Source organism: Nerophis ophidion, linkage group LG05 (assembly GCF_033978795.1).
Source record: "Nerophis ophidion isolate RoL-2023_Sa linkage group LG05, RoL_Noph_v1.0, whole genome shotgun sequence".
Classification (NCBI taxonomy): domain Eukaryota; kingdom Metazoa; phylum Chordata; class Actinopteri; order Syngnathiformes; family Syngnathidae; genus Nerophis; species Nerophis ophidion.
In genome coordinates this window covers 5381910-5398759 of record NC_084615.1, presented here as the reverse complement: position 1 = coordinate 5398759, position 16850 = coordinate 5381910, and the positions used below count along the sequence as shown (strand labels likewise).

General features: G+C 44.2%; 1 protein-coding gene across 2 annotated transcripts in view; it reads right to left on the bottom strand.

Moving 5' to 3' along the window:
- Positions 1-9721, bottom strand: part of LOC133552551 (serine/threonine-protein phosphatase 2A 55 kDa regulatory subunit B gamma isoform) — an 82350-nt gene extending 72629 nt beyond the window's left edge. For both annotated transcript variants that reach the window (XM_061899791.1, XM_061899792.1), the window contains exons 1-2: positions 9574-9721; positions 9066-9374 (exon numbers count right to left, since the gene is read on the bottom strand). Coding sequence is in view for 1 of the 2 variants with exons in the window: in XM_061899792.1 (XP_061755776.1) it covers positions 9066-9141 (76 nt within the window). In the remaining variant the exon portion in view is untranslated. The remainder of the gene's footprint in view (positions 1-9065; positions 9375-9573) is intronic.
- Positions 9722-16850: the final 7129 nt, after the last annotated feature.

The window sequence follows — 16850 nt, the reverse complement described above, 5'->3', positions numbered from 1 at the left end:
AAATACAGAGTCTCGGAAAACTGGCGTGCACAAGCGATCCCTCAGAAAGCTGGCGTGCACATCACTTGTGCACGCCAGCTTTCCGAGACTCTTATTTTGTTAGCGCAGGCAGCATGAAGCAGGGCTTTTATTGTGAAGACAGGAAATGTGCAGTCGGCCTTTAGAGTTTTGACGGAAGGGACGGCGCGGAAGTCTGTTGAAATAAAAAGTGTTTCTCGCCTTCCTCTCTGTCATTTTTTCATAATAATGAACTGGCAGCAGCCAGCGTCATCTCACAAGACCCTCGGGTGCCGTGAATGTCAATCAAGCAAGCTACGGAATTTTCCGCCAATGTTTTTCTTGTAAAGTGTATGGAAGCTGGATGAATTAGATGCCAAAAACCAACCACTTTCATGTGGTATTGTACAGAAAGGACAACTTTTTTTCTCCTCCATTTGAAAATGTGGGCGTTATCATCATTACTGTCTGATTCCAATCAATGCAAGTCATCAGAATCAGGTAATACACCAACTTATATTCTTGTCTTTGTGAAAGAAAGACATCTATATGTGTTACACATGCTTGTATTATCATTAAACACATTTAACTTGTTTACAAAAATGTCTCTTTCATAAATAAATAAATATAAATGATATATATAAATGAGGTAGATCCCCTCGAGTTGGTCAATTGAAAAGTAGCTCGCCTGCAGAAAAAGTGTGGGCACCCCTGTTCTAAATGAACTGAATTGGTTGGTGTTGGAATTGTTTAAATCGGTCAAGAAATGTTGAATAATTAACAGTTTTTAATTGAGAAATTCCTGGAATTCCGGGAAAAAAAGGGAATTTTTCTAGTTCCTTAACCAACTTGTTTGTTTTTCCTGAATATTAGTTGCGTTTTGACGGTGGGAGAGCTGAAATGGGTTGAAAAATGCGAAAGGAGTAGTTGAACTTAAAAAAAGGTGGAACTAGGTTACCATAAAACGGGAGGGAAGTCCTGGAATTTTGTTGGATGTGGAAAAATGCTAGTTTGAATGTCCAGGATGAGTTGGATGTGTTGGAGGTGGAACGGTTTGAATCAGGCGAAAAAATGCAGAAGATAGAGTGTGCCAAAATCTGGAGAAGAAGAAGAATTTCAAGTTGAAGAATAAATAGATTAATTTTGGTGCATTCACACAATTACAAGTGTGTGTAAGAAATTGAAATGCGGCCAAAATGTATTTAAAATATATGTATATAGAGACATACTATAATAACTTGAAGTAAATCTAATCTTACTATAATAAAACCCTCAATTCCCCCACAAAAATGAATTAACTGGCTGGAATATAAAGACAATATAACATACATCCATAAACGTGGATGCACATGCAAAAGTGCAATATATTTATCTGTACAGTAATCTATTTATTTATATCTGCACCTTACTCTTTTTTTATCCTGCATTTACATGAACTAATGCAACATAATTTCGTTCTTATCTGTACTGTGAAGTTCAAATTTAAATGACAATAAAAAGGAAGTATAAGTCTAAGTCTAAATAATGAAGATTAAAAAAACAATTACTGCTAAAATAATTATTTCTATCCATCCATCCATTTTCTACCCCTTATTCCCTTTCGGGGTCGCGGAGGGCGCCGGCGCCTATCTCAGCTACAATCGGGCGGAAGGCAGGGTACACCCTGGACAAGTCGCCACCTCATCGCAGGGCCAATTGTTTCTAAGTTATCACAAAAACTTTGTGTTGAAATGAGTTCCCAGCAAGAAGACCAAAAGCTGTCTTTGAAGCTACCAAGAAGGCTTCTAAAACTCTGCTGTGTAGGGGGGGGGAAGCAACATGAAGGTGTTTCTGTTTCTTTCATGTATTGTAATCAACAGAAAGATATTGTTTGAACCCAAGAACTACAAAGCGGAGAGAAGGCAGGATCTGCCAGAGTTCCAGACGACCCCTTTTTGAACTGTTTTACGACCTTTTCTGTCAGCTGTTTATGACCCCGTCCCTTTGGAAGCAGCTGTGGACATGCGGTCTGGGAATATCCAAATAAAAGACGTGAACCTTTTTTCCGTTAGCGCGTAAGAGGTTACAGGTCGACACGTTTCTCCTCAAATTGAGCCAAATTGAATTCTGTCTTTGTTTATTTCCTTGCTTCTTGTCTTGTTTAATCGATGTTTAAACCTGACAATTACAAACAAATAATTGATGTATTTGCATCGTTTTTATATATTATTGATGTTGTAAATACAAATCTTTATACATCAAGAAAGGGTGGTCTGAAAGAGGTAGGCATTTTTCTCAGGTCTCAAGAAGGTGAGAAATACAAGAATGTGTGTGTGTGTGTTCATGTGTGCTTGCCATGCTGAACGCTCATCAGTAATTCAAGCTGAATAGTGCCTGTCCGAGGGGCGGGGAATAATTAATCCTGCCATTATTGGTGGGCGGCCACGTCCCGTCAGTCATACTGGCCAAGCATGAAGAGCAGCATGTTTTTATCACGGTCTGTTGCTATGGCAATAACGCAGGGTTGCAGCAGGTGACGGATGTTAGCGATGACTTCCTGCAGCTCTGTGTCTTGGCCGACAAAGGCGGGTATTAATTACAAAGAGCAGGAAAAGGCTCCGATAAACACCGTGCGCCTGCACAAATGTCAGCAGGCTGTAGTCTCTCCGAGAAGTGACGGTTTCACAGCACCAGCGGAGGTTGAAAACCTCAGTTCAGGTGACACAGACAGAAAGGAAAGATTGGATAAGCGGGATAATTGACATGAGTGGAAGGTCAATCAATCAATCAATCAATGTTTACTTATATAGCCCTAAATCACTAGTGTCTCAAAGGGCTGCACAAACCACCACGACATCCTCTGTAGAGCCCACATAAGGGCAAGGAAAACTCACACCCAGTGGGACGTCTGTGACAATGATGACTATGAGAACCTTGGAGAGGAGGAAAGCAATGGATGTCGAGCGGGTCTAACATGATACTGTGAAAGTTCAATCCATAATGGATCCAACACAGTCGCGAGAGTCCAGTCCAAAGCGGATCCAACACAGCAGCGAGAGTCCCGTTCACAGCGGAGCCAGCAGGAAACCATCCCAAGCGGAGGCGGATCAGCAGCGCAGAGATGTCCCCAGCCGATACACAGGCAAGCAGTACATGGCCACCGGATCGGACTGGACCCCCTCCACAGGGGAGAGTGGGACATAGAAGAAAAAGAAAAGAAACAGCAGATCAACTGGTCTAAAAAGGGAGTCTATTTAAAGGCTACAGTATACAAATGAGTTTTAAGGTGAGACTTAAATGCTTCTACTGAGGTGACATCTCGAACTGTTACCGGGAGGGCATTCCAGAGTACTGGAGCCCGAACGGAAAACGCTCTATAGCCCGCAGACTTTTTTTGGGCTTTGGGAATCACTAACAAGCCGGAGTCCTTTGAACGTGTGTGGGGGAGCAGCAAACTAAATAATCTGGTGCGTGTGCAGCTGGCCCCCGTCTTTAAATCTGATATGCTACCTATTCAATTTGACCGTTTGGGAGGAGACGATGCACCTGTGTTTGGGAATTTAAAAAAAACACACAAACTCTCTGACCTTTGCCTCGCCCAAACATAAGAGATCCATGCTGGAACCAGGGGCGTCACTAGACCTAATACTGTACTGGGGCACACCTGGGGCACACCTGGGGCACAAATAATTCATGTGAGCGTGCAAAGCGCGCAAGCAAAAACATTTTTAGCACTTATTTATCATAAAAAATACATAAATAGTGCTTAAAACTATGAAATCATATCAGATGATGTTGTATGGATCGTTGATGAACCACCTGAAATTAACTCATGCATTTGACCTACTTGTGCACTTTTTTTACTCCAGACTTCTAAACTGCTACTGGTAAAAGCAAAAAGGAAGAGCAATGAATCTTTTTGAAATATTTATTGCAGTAATCATCTGCAAATTTAACATCTACAAAAGTAAAACAAAAAAATAAAGCACCCCTACATCTCTGGGTTCTTTTATATTATTTAATTTCCATTTATGGCAATGTGGCTAATCCTATTTCAGATACACAAAACTGTAAAATATACACAAAACAATAAAGCCACAGTAGTAGAATAAATGAACAACTGTTGTGTGTCTGTTCAGGGAATCATTTTCTGAGAAGTAAACTGTAATGTCTCTTTTTCATTTTTGCAAAGTGGTCAATCACTCTGGACAGACATGGAAATATTACAGTAACTGTTATACAGTTGACCAGTGGTTCCCAACTGCTGGGTCGCGACATAAAAGTGGATTGTGTGTCATTTTCAGTCACATGTGTGCATGAAAAAAAAAAAGTTTCAGGAGAAAAAAATCCAATTGTGGCAACAAAACCAGATATTTTTAGCCATTTTTCTAGTGACTATTAGTGAGTATTTTAGCAAAAGGCAAACCGACTAACAAGTTGGAGGAGGACTCAGGACAGACATGGAAATATATATTTTTTTAAATCTAAATGAGGCAACAAAACCCGATATTTTCAGCCATCTTTCTGAAAACAAATACAGAAATGTTACTATTTTTTCTGGAAACAAAACCAGATGCTTTAGCTGTAGCCATTTTTCTGGTGACAAAACCATCAATCAATCAATCAATGTTTATTTATATAGCCCCAAATCACAAATGTCTCAAAGGACTGCACAAATCATTACGACTACAACATCCTCGGAAGAACCCACAAAAGGGCAAGGAAAACTCACACCCAGTGGGCAGGGAGAATTCACATCCAGTGGGACGCCAGTGACAATGCTGACTATGAGAAACCTTGGAGAGGACCTCAGATGTGGGCAACCCCCCCCCCCTCTAGGGGACCGAAAGCAATGGATGTCGAGCGGGTCTAACATGATACTGTGAAAGTTCAATCCATAGTGGCTCCAACACAGCCGCGAGAGTTCAGTTCAAAGCGGATCCAAGACAGCAGCGAGAGTCCCGTCCACAGGAAACCATCCCAAGCGGAGGCGGATCAGCAGCGTTGAGATCAATCAATCAATCAATCAATGTTTATTTATATAGCCCCAAATCACAAATGTCTCAAAGGACTGCACAAATCATTACGACTACAACATCCTCGGAAGAACCCACAAAAGGGCAAGGAAAACTCACACCCAGTGGGCAGGGAGAATTCACATCCAGTGGGACGCCAGTGACAATGCTGACTATGAGAAACCTTGGAGAGGACCTCAGATGTGGGCAACCCCCCCCACTAGGGGACCGAAAGCAATGGATGTCGAGCGGGTCTAACATGATACTGTGAAAGTTCAATCCATAGTGGCTCCAACACGGCCGCGAGAGTTCAGTTCAAAGCGGATCCAAGACAGCAGCGAGAGTCCCGTCCACAGGAAACCATCCCAAGCGGAGGCGGATCAGCAGCGTTGAGATCAATCAATCAATCAATCAATGTTTATTTATATAGCCCCAAATCACAAATGTCTCAAAGGACTGCACAAATCATTACGACTACAACATCCTCGGAAGAACCCACAAAAGGGCAAGGAAAACTCACACCCAGTGGGCAGGGAGAATTCACATCCAGTGGGACGCCAGTGACAATGCTGACTATGAGAAACCTTGGAGAGGACCTCAGATGTGGGCAACCCCCCCCCCCCCTCTAGGGGACCGAAAGCAATGGATGTCGAGCGGGTCTAACATGATACTGTGAAAGTTCAATCCATAGTGGCTCCAACACAGCCGCGAGAGTTCAGTTCAAAGCGGATCCAAGACAGCAGCGAGAGTCCCGTCCACAGGAAACCATCCCAAGCGGAGGCGGATCAGCAGCGTTGAGATCAATCAATCAATCAATCAATGTTTATTTATATAGCCCCAAATCACAAATGTCTCAAAGGACTGCACAAATCATTACGACTACAACATCCTCGGAAGAACCCACAAAAGGGCAAGGAAAACTCACACCCAGTGGGCAGGGAGAATTCACATCCAGTGGGACGCCAGTGACAATGCTGACTATGAGAAACCTTGGAGAGGACCTCAGATGTGGGCAACCCCCCCCCCTCTAGGGGACCGAAAGCAATGGATGTCGAGCGGGTCTAACATGATACTGTGAAAGTTCAATCCATAGTGGCTCCAAGACAGCAGCGAGAGTCCCGTCCACAGGAAACCATCTCAAGCGGATCAGCAGCGTAGAGATGTCCCCAACCGATACAGGCGAGCGGTCCATCCTGGGTCCCGACGAGCGGTCCATCCTGGGTCTCGACTCTGGACAGCCAGTACTTCATCCATGGTCATCGGACCGGACCCCCTCCACAAGGGAAGGGGTCCGGTCCCATTCAAAACAAGATTATTTTAGTCAAAGTCGCACCGATGAACAAGACAAGTCTACAGTGCTATTTTTCTGTGAAATAAACTTGAATGATTTAAAAATTTGGCTCACGACTTGATGATATGGAAAAATGTTTTTCTTCCCGAAGATAAAACCATTTGAGAAGCACTCAACTCACACATGCTTACTCAAAATATGTCTGGCGACGCCCCTGGCTGGAAGTCCATTTTGTAAATTGGGCTTGTACGGCTTTTGCTGCTTTGTCAGCACTTCACCAGTCAAGGCGGATTTACACGAAGATCAGGGGGCAGTCCTGACCCTCTCACACACACTATGTAAGTATTACATTACTACAGGGCTGCCCAAACTGTGGCCCACCGACCTGTTCAACTTATAAATAATAATAAATAACCCAACCCACAGGGTGCTGTCAATTTAATTACAAACACCTGCCAGTATAATCTCTGCACCTTTACTAAGATCTTGTGGATATTATTGCACTTTCAAGTGAAATATACACTCAGCCTTTTTATTTACAGTATATAACTCAATCCATACAACCTTTCCCACTCACTGCGCAAACAAACTAACACAAAGTGTCAACACTGTGCTCACTGACCTGTGTGGGCATTTTAGAAAAAAAATGTCAAAGCACAACACATCATTCAAAATCACACTTGTTTAAATCCCCTCCAATGCATGACGGGAAGAATGCAAAACAATTCCTCTACATCCTCGCTGCTTGATATTTCTGACTGATTGCAAAACTCCCACATACTTTTAATATCCAATTATATTACTTACCAATTATACATCCATTATGTTTATATCAATTCATACATACATACATACATATGTAAACACACATGTATACACATACATACATAAACATACATACACATTAAAATACACATATATTAACACATAAATACACACACAAATATGTATATATATATACATATACATACATACTGTACATATATACACATATATAAAGACAGATATAAATAAATACTGTATATTATACACATATATACACACACACACATATGTATATATATATACATATCATTAAAAGATTACAGTTGGTACAAAATGGGGCTGCTAGACTTTTGACAAGAACAAGAAAGTTTGATCACATTACGCCTGTACTGTATATACCTTTATATACATATATACATACATATATACCTGTACTGTATATACCTTTATATACATATATACATACATATATACCTATACTGTATATACCTTTATATACATATATACATACATATATACCTATACTGTATATACCTTTATATACATATATACATACATATATACCTGTACTGTATATACCTTTATATACATATATACATACATATATACCTATACTGGCTCACCTGCACTGGCTTCCTGTGCACTTAAGATGTGACTTTAAGGTTTTACTACTTACGTATAAAATACTACACGGTCTAGCTCCATCCTATCTTGCCGATTGTATTGTACCATATGTCCCGGCAAGAAATCTGCCTTCAAAGGACTCCGGCTTATTAGTGATTCCTAGAGCCCAAAAAAAGTCTGCGGGCTATAGAGCGTTTTCATTTCGGGCTCCAGTACTCTGGAATGCCCTCCCGGTAAAAGTTCGAGATGCTACCTCAGTAGAAGCATTTAAGTCTCACCTTAAAACTCATTTGTATACTCTAGCCTTTAAATAGACTCCCTTTTTAGACCAGTTGATCTGCCGTGTCTTTTCTTTTTCTCCTATGTCCCACTCTCCCTTGTGGAGGGGGTCCGATCCGGTCCGATCCGGTGGCCATGTACTGCTTGCCTGTGTATCGGCTGGGGACATCTCTGCGCTGCTGATCCGCCTCCGCTTGGGATGGTTTCCTGCTGGCTCCGCTGTGAGCGGGACTCTCGCTGCTGTGTTGGATCCATTATGGATTGAACTTTCACAGTATCATGCTAGACCCGCTCGACATCCATTGCTTTCCTCCTCTCTAAGGTTCTCATAGTCATCATTGTCACCGACGTCCCACTGGGTGTGAGTTTTCCTTGCCCTTATGTGGGCCTACCGAGGATGTCGTAGTGGTTTGTGCAGCCCTTTGAGACACTAGTGATTTAGGGCTATATAAGTAAACATTGATTGATTGATATATATATATACATACATATATACACACACACACATATACATACATGCTGTACATAGATACACACATAAAGACAGATGTACATAAATATATTATACACATACATATGTATGCACGTGTGTGTATATATATATAAACAAACATATATATATGTAAATATATACACATATATACGTGTGTATATACACACATATATATATATATATATATATATATATACACATATATATATATATATATATATATATATATATATATATATATATGTATATATATATATATATCCACACACACACTGTATAGTGAAGTGAATTATATTTATATAGCGCTTTTCTCTAGTGAATCAAAGCGCTTTACATAGTGAAACCCAATATTTAAGTTACATTTAAACCAGTGTGGTTGGCACTGGGAGCAGGTGGGTAAAGTGTCTTGCCCAAGGACACAACGGCAGTGACTAGGATGGCGGAGGCGGGAATCGAACCTGCAACCCTCAAGTTGCTGGCACGGCCGCTCTACCAACCGAGCTATGCCGCCCTGTATACATACACATTGTTACTTTACGGGCAGTCAACTTCCGCCCCAAATTTGGTCCCCAAGTCAAAAAGTTCTGACAGCCCTGCACAAAACGCACATGACATCACTTACCTTCAGTCACATAGTTGTGGTCGGGGAGGAAGCCGGGGTGGTTAAGCGTGGGGGTCGTGTCAGTGTCTTCGCCCATCGGCGGGGCTGAGGGGAGCGCCCGTCCTGGGGGGGCGGTGCGGCGGTGGCGCTGGCGGAGCGGTGTCTGAGGGGGTTGTGGGGACGCCGGCCAGCAGAACGCCCATCACTGCTACTTGCAGACACCTCGTCAGCACAGGGGCGCAGTCATCCTACAGCAGACCAGGATGAAGGGCTGGGCTGGGATGGCTCCAAAAGCTTGCGGCAGGGTCCTGACAGCGCCCAGACGTCAACCTAGATTGGGGGTGGAAACTTGATTGAATCCCGGGGAAATGCAGAGGAATAATGAGTGTATGAACATATGGATGCTACAGGAGAGGAGGGGAGGGGTGGGGGGAGGGGAGATGAGCTGCTGGTTGGTGTCTCTCTCCGCAGTGATGATGTTCCTGCAGTAAACTCCCAAGCATGGACACACACACACACACACACACACCTGCACTCTCTGCAATGCAACCAGGAAACCCTGGGAAGATCCTACTGGAAAAAACACACACGTCTCTTGTTGAGGCGGCGAGGCGGCTGGTCCTGCTGCAGTCGGCACTCTGGCGGAGTAAAAGGTAGAGCGAGAGGGGGAGGGAGTCAAAGAGGAAGCGAGCGAGCGTAGGAGATGGTGTGTGTGAGCGCGATGCATCAAACCAGGCCACGCCCACTACTTAGCGCGACCAATGGTGAGGGAGCGGGGAACCTTGCCTGACCACAGGTTATAAAAGATCAGGAGTGGCGGAAGTGACAGTGTCCTTTAAGGAGCTATTAACTGGACATAGAGCGGGTGTACATGAGACTAATGGGGGTCTCACACACACACACACACACACACACACACACACACACACACACACACAAATGTTTTTTCCTGGTCCACACCTCCACCATAAAAAGCAAACATACATGTGTGTATGTATGTGATTATGTGTATGTATGTGTATATATATATATATATATATATATATATATATATATCCATCATCTTCTGCTTATCCGAGGTCGGATCGCGGGGGCAACAGCCTAAGCAGGGAAACCCAGACTTCCCTCTCCCCAGCCACTTCGTCTAGCTCTTCCCGGGGGATCCCGGGGCGTTCCCAGGCCAGTCGGGAGACATAGTCTTCCCAACGTGTCCTGGGTCTTCCCCGTGGCCTCCTACCGGTTGGACGTGCCCTAAACACCTCCCTCGGGAGGCGTTCGGGTGGCATCCTGACCAGATGCCCGAACCACCTCATCTGGCTCCTCTCGATGTGGAGGAGCAGCGGCTTTACTTTGAGTTCCTCCCGGATGACAGAGCTTCTCACCCTATCTCTAAGGGAGAGACCCAAACTCCTTTGGGCCGCTTGTACCCGTGATCTTATCCTTTCGGTCATGACCCAAAGCTCGTGACCATAGGTGAGGATGGGAACGTAGATGGACCGGTAAATTGAGAGCTTTGCCTTCCGGCTCAGCTCCTTCTTCACCACAACGGATCGGTACAACGTCCGCATTACTGAAGACGCCGCACCAATCCGCCTGTCGATCTCACGATCCACTCTTCCCTCACTCGTGAACAAGACTCCTAGGTACTTGAACTCCTCCACTTGGGACATAGTGATGACATAGTGCTGTATTTCACTTCTTCATCTCTTTTTTTCAAGCAAAAATGCTTTGCTCTGATTAGGGGGTACTTGAATTAAAAACATGTTCCCAGGGGGTACATCACTGAAAAAAGGTTGGGAACCACTGTCCTACGGTGTGCAGTGAACAGAGGTGGGTAGAGTAGCCAGAAATTGTACTCAAGTAAGAGTACTGTTACTTTAGAGATTTATTACTCAAGTCAATCAATCAATCAATCAATGTTTATTTATATAGCCCCAAATCACAAATGTCTCAAAGGACTGCACAAATCATTACGACTACAACATCCTCGGAAGAACCCACAAAAGGGCAAGGAAAACTCACACCCAGTGGGCAGGGAGAATTCACATCCAGTGGGACGCCAGTGACAATGCTGACTATGAGAAACCTTGGAGAGGACCTCAGATGTGGGCAACCCCCCCCCTCTAGGGGACCGAAAGCAATGGATGTCGAGCGGATCTAACATGATACTGTGAAAGTTCAATCCATAGTGGCTCCAACACAGACGCGAGAGTTCAGTTCAAGCGGATCCAAGACAGCAGCGAGAGTCCCGTCCACAGGAAACCATCTCAAGCGGAGGCGGATCAGCAGCGTAGAGATGTCCCCAACCGATACAGGCGAGCGGTCCATCCTGGGTCCCGACGAGTGGTCCATCCTGGGTCTCGACTCTGGACAGCCAGTACTTCATCCATGGTCCACAAGGGAGGGGGGGACATAGGAGAAAGAAAAGAAGCTGCAGATCAACTGGTCTAAAAAGGAGGTCTATTTAAAGGCTAGAGTATACAAATGAGTTTTAAGGTGAGACTTAAATGCTTCTACTGAGGTAGCATCTCAAACTGTTACCGGGAGGGCATTCCAGAGTACTGGAGCCCGAACGGAAAACGCTCTATAGCCCGCAGACTTTTTTTGGGCTCTAGGAATCCCTAATAAGCCGGAGTCCTTTGAAGGCAGATTTCTTGCCGGGACATATGGTACAATACAATCGGCAAGATAGGCTGGAGCTAGACCGTGTAGTATTTTATACGTAAGTAGTAAAACCTTAAAGTCACATCTTAAGTGCACAGGAAGCCAGTGCAGGTGAGCCAGTACAGGTATATATGTATGTATATATGTATATAAAGGTATATACAGTACAGGTATATATGTATGTATATATGTATATAAAGGTATATACAGTACAGGTATATATGTATGTATATATGTATATAAAGGTATATACAGTATAGGTATATATGTATGTATATATGTATATAAAGGTATATACAGTACAGGTATATATGTATGTATATATGTATATAAAGGTATATACAGTACAGGCGTAATATGATCAAACTTTCTTGTTCTTGTCAAAAGTCTAGCAGCCGCATTTTGTACCAACTGTAATCTTTTAATGCTAGACATGGGGAGACCCCAAAATAATACGTTACAGTAATCGAGGCGAGACGTAACAAACGCATGGATAATGATCTCGGTGTCTTTAGTGGACAAAATGGAGCGAATTTTAGCGATATTACGGAGATGAAAGAAGGCCGTTTTAGTAACGCTTTTAATGTGTGACTCAAAGGAGAGAGTTGGGTGGAAGATAATAAAAGTAAGTAAAAGTAAGGAGTAGTCACCCAAATATTTACTTGCGAAAAAGTAAAAAGTATGTTGTGAAAAAACTACTCAAGTACTGAGTAACCTGATTATGACAACAAATAATGCACAACAACATAAAAATAGCAACGAGCAAATTCAGAGCTAGGAATATCTCTTAAGCAACTAAAACAATAATATATATTAAATAATAGTACATTGAACTTTCACAGTATCATGTTAGACCCGCTCGACATCCATTGCTTTCCTCCTCTCCAAGGTTCTCATAGTCATCATTGTCACCGACGTCCCAATGGGTGTGAGTTTTCCTTGCCCTTATGTGGGCCTACCGAGGATGTCGTGGTGGTTTGTGCAGCCCTTTGAGACACTAGTGATTTAGGGCTATATAAGTAAACATTGATTGATTGATTGATTTTCTTTCATTTTACTTTGTTGTCTGTGAATTACTTTGAGTCTGCTTTGTGTATGAAAAGTGCTACACGAATAAAGTTGCCTTGCCTACATAAACCCTTACATTTAACTTCCAGGTGTCTGTACGCTGGGTATATTTCTGCCAAAATTGATAACGTGAAAATTCCTCATTATTAGGTTGATGATTGCAGTCCAACAAAGCACCAGCAGACCGGGAATCACTTCAAATTAGTACACAACCTCCCCCCCCCCCCCCACACACACATTATTGTGGCTGCCAGTAACAGTTGGTGCCATCACTAGTGCTGGACGACGGCCACAAGGCACTAAACCCCCGCCACAGTAGGACACAAGTAGAACTGTTTATCTGACTTCCTCTGAGCATGCCGTCAATGCCTGCCTTCCCTCGATCTGGACTTAACCCACTGATGGGTTCCACACACGCTGGTGCCTTTGGTTCCGCACAGTGCTCCACAAAACCCACCCAGCTTCACAAATACAGTATATAAACCACATCCATCCATCCATCCATCCTCTTCCGCTTATCCGAGGTCGGGTCGCGGGGGCAGCAGCCTAAGCAGGGAAGCCCAGACTTCCCTCTCCCCAGCCACTTCGTCTAGCTCTTCCCGGAGGATCCCGAGGCGTTCCCAGGCCAGCCGGGAGACATAGTCTTCCCAACGTGTCCTGGGTCTTCCCCGTGGCCTCCTACCGGTTGGACGTGCCCTAAACACCTCCCTCGGGAGGCGTTCGGGTGGCATCCTGACCAGATGCCCGAACCACCTCATCTGGTTCCTCTCGATGTGGAGGAGCAGCGGCTTTACTTTGAGTTCCTCCCGGATGACAGAGCTTCTCACGCTATCTCTAAGGGAGAGACCCAAACTCATTTGGGCCGCTTGTACCCGTGATCTTATCCTTTCGGTCATGACCCAAATCTCATGACCATAGGTGAGGATGGGAACGTAGATCGACCGGTAAATTGAGAGCTTTGCCTTCCGGCTCAGCTCCTTCTTCACCACAACGGATCGATACAACGTCCGCATTACTGAAGACGCCGCACCGATCCGCCTGTCGATCTCACGATCCACTCTTCCCCCACTCGTGAATAAGACTCCTAGGTACTTGAACTCCTCCACTTGGGGCAGGGTCTCCTCCCCAACCCGGAGATGGTATTCCACCCTATATATATATATATATATATATATATATATATATATATATATATATATATATATATATATATATATATATATATATATATATATATATATATATATACATGTGTGTGTGTGTGTGTGTCCTCTTTTGTGGGTTTCACATTATGGTCAGCCTAGCTATTATAGCTAATATAGACACTTAGTGAAGTGAAGTGAATTATATTTATATAGCGCTTTTCTCAAGTGACTCAAAGCGCTTTACACAGTGAAACCCAATATCTAACTTACATTTAAACCAGTGTGGGTGGCACTGGGAGCAGGTGGGTCAAGTGTCTTGCCCAAGGACACAACGGCAGTGACAAGGATGGCGGAAGCGGGAATCGAACCGGCAACCCTCAAGTTGCTGGCACGGCCACTCTACCAACCGAACTATGCCACCTTTAGTCATATGGTGCCTTCATTATCCATCCAACCATTTTCTACCGCTTGTTCCCTTTTGGGATCGCGGGGGGGCGCTGGCGCCTATCTCAGCTACAATCGGGCCGAAGGCGGGGTACACCCTGGAGAAGTCGCCACCTCATCGCAGGGCCAACACAGATAGACATGCACAGATAGACATGCGTTATCCATGCGTTTGTTACGTCTCGTCTCGATTACTGTAACGTATTATTTTCGGGTCTCCCCATGTCTAGCATTAAAAGATTACAGTTGGTACAAAATGCGGCTGCTAGACTTTTGACAAGAACAAGAAAGTTTGATCATATTACGCCTGTACTGTATATACCTTTATATACATATATACATACATATATACCTCTACTGGCTCACCTGCACTGGCTTCCTGTGCACTTAAGATGTGACTTTAAGGTTTTACTACTTACGTATAAAATACTACACGGTCTAGCTCCAGCCTATCTTGCCGATTGTATTGTACCATATGTCCCGGCAAGAAATCTGCGTTCAAAAGACTCCGGCTTATTAGTGATTCCTAGAGCTCAAAAAAAGTCTGCGGGCTATAGAGCGTTTTCCGTTCGGGCTCCAGTACTCTGGAATGCCCTCCCGGTAACAGTTCGAGATGCTACCTCAGTAGAAGCATTTAAGTCTCATCTTAAAACTCATCTGTATACTCTAGCCTTTAAATAGACCTCCTTTTTAGACCAGTTGATCTGCCGCTTCTTTTCTTTCTCCTATGTCCCCCCCTCCCTTGTGGAGGGGGTCCGGTCCGATGACCATGGATGAAGTACTGACTGTCCAGAGTCGAGACCCAGGATGGACCGCTCGTCGGGACCCAGGATGGACCGCTCGCCTGTATCGGTTGGGGACATCTCTACGCTGCTGATCCGCTTGAGATGGTTTCCTGTGGACGGGACTCTCACTGCTGTCTTGGAGCCACTATGGATTGAACTTTCACAGTATCATGTTAGACCCGCTCGACATCCATTGCTTTCGGTCCCCTAGAGGGGGGGGGTTGCTCACATCTGAGGTCCTCTCCAAGGTTTCTCATAGTCAGCATTGTCACTGGCGTCCCACTGGATGTGAATTCTCCCTGCCCACTGGGTGTGAGTTTTCCTTGCCCTTTTGTGGGTTCTTCCGAGGATGTTGTAGTCGTAATGATTTGTGCAGTCCTTTGAGACATTTGTGATTTGGGGCTATATAAATAAACATTGATTGATTGATTGATAGACACACAACATTCACACTCACATTCACACACTAGGGACCATTTAGTGTTGCCAATCAACCTATCCCCAGGTGCATGTCTTTGGAAGTGGGAGGAAGCCGGAGTACCCGGAGGGAACCCACGCATTCACGGAGAGAACATGCAAACTCCACACAGAAAGATCCCGAGCCTGGATTTGAACCCAGGACTGCAGGACCTTCGTATTGTGAGGCAGACGCACTAACCCCTCTTCCACCGTGAAGCCCTGCCTTCATTATAAGACTTCATTTTTTGCGGGTCCAGACAGTTTTGTTTCTTGGCTCTTTCAATGTTTTGTTGCCGACCCCTACTCTAAGCGAGCGCTTTTCTCTGATTAATCGCGCAAACATCTTGACTATACTAAATAAATGATAAATGGGTTGTACTTGTATAGCGCTTTTCTACCTTCAAGGTACTCAAAGCGCTTTGACACTACTTCCACATTCACCCACTGATGGAGGGAGCTGCCATGCAAGGCGCCAACCACCAACCATCAGGAGCAAGGGTGAAGTGTCTTGCTCAGGACACAACGGACGTGACGAGGTTGGTGCTAGGTATGAAATTAAAATGGTATTATTTTGTGACTACTCATCAATAAGGTGATTAAGAGCCAGGCTAACAATATTAGCACATGAAATGCTGTCAGCGTGGTAATCCTTCAAAGAGGGGTTTCACAACAACCAAGGCTGGCCACATAAAAGCAAAAGTCCCAGGGGACAAGGAGAAACGCAGATTATAATCAGAAGCCCCCGAGCATTGGCGTCACCAGAGGGAGAGCTGCATTAAAGAAAATGTGGACCATGTTAAGAGGCGTGCATGTCACCAATGGGTAAATAGTCCCTCTCATTTCCCACCAGCGTGACATATTTGGGAGAAGGGAGCAATAACTGGCGATCATTTTACACTACAGAATGGTGATGAAATGACACTATGGCTCAAAGGTAGGAGGTTGAGTGTTTTTTTCTACATCACTGGGGAATTAAGGCATCAGCCAGAGGGGGGGGGGGAAACAAACAGAAACATGGGCCATAAAAAGGTAAGCTGTGTAGCCGTACAGGAGAAGCATGATTATGACAATATTGACACATTATTGCACCATATCCAGCTGCACTGAAGGACTAGGCCATTAAACCCTATTATCTACTATTACTCAATGCCAGAGGGAAAGAAAACACAACATTATTGTATTGATAAATGGTCAGTCCTTCCATGTGGTCACTTGTTCATTTGTTGCCTCTCCTCCTCCAG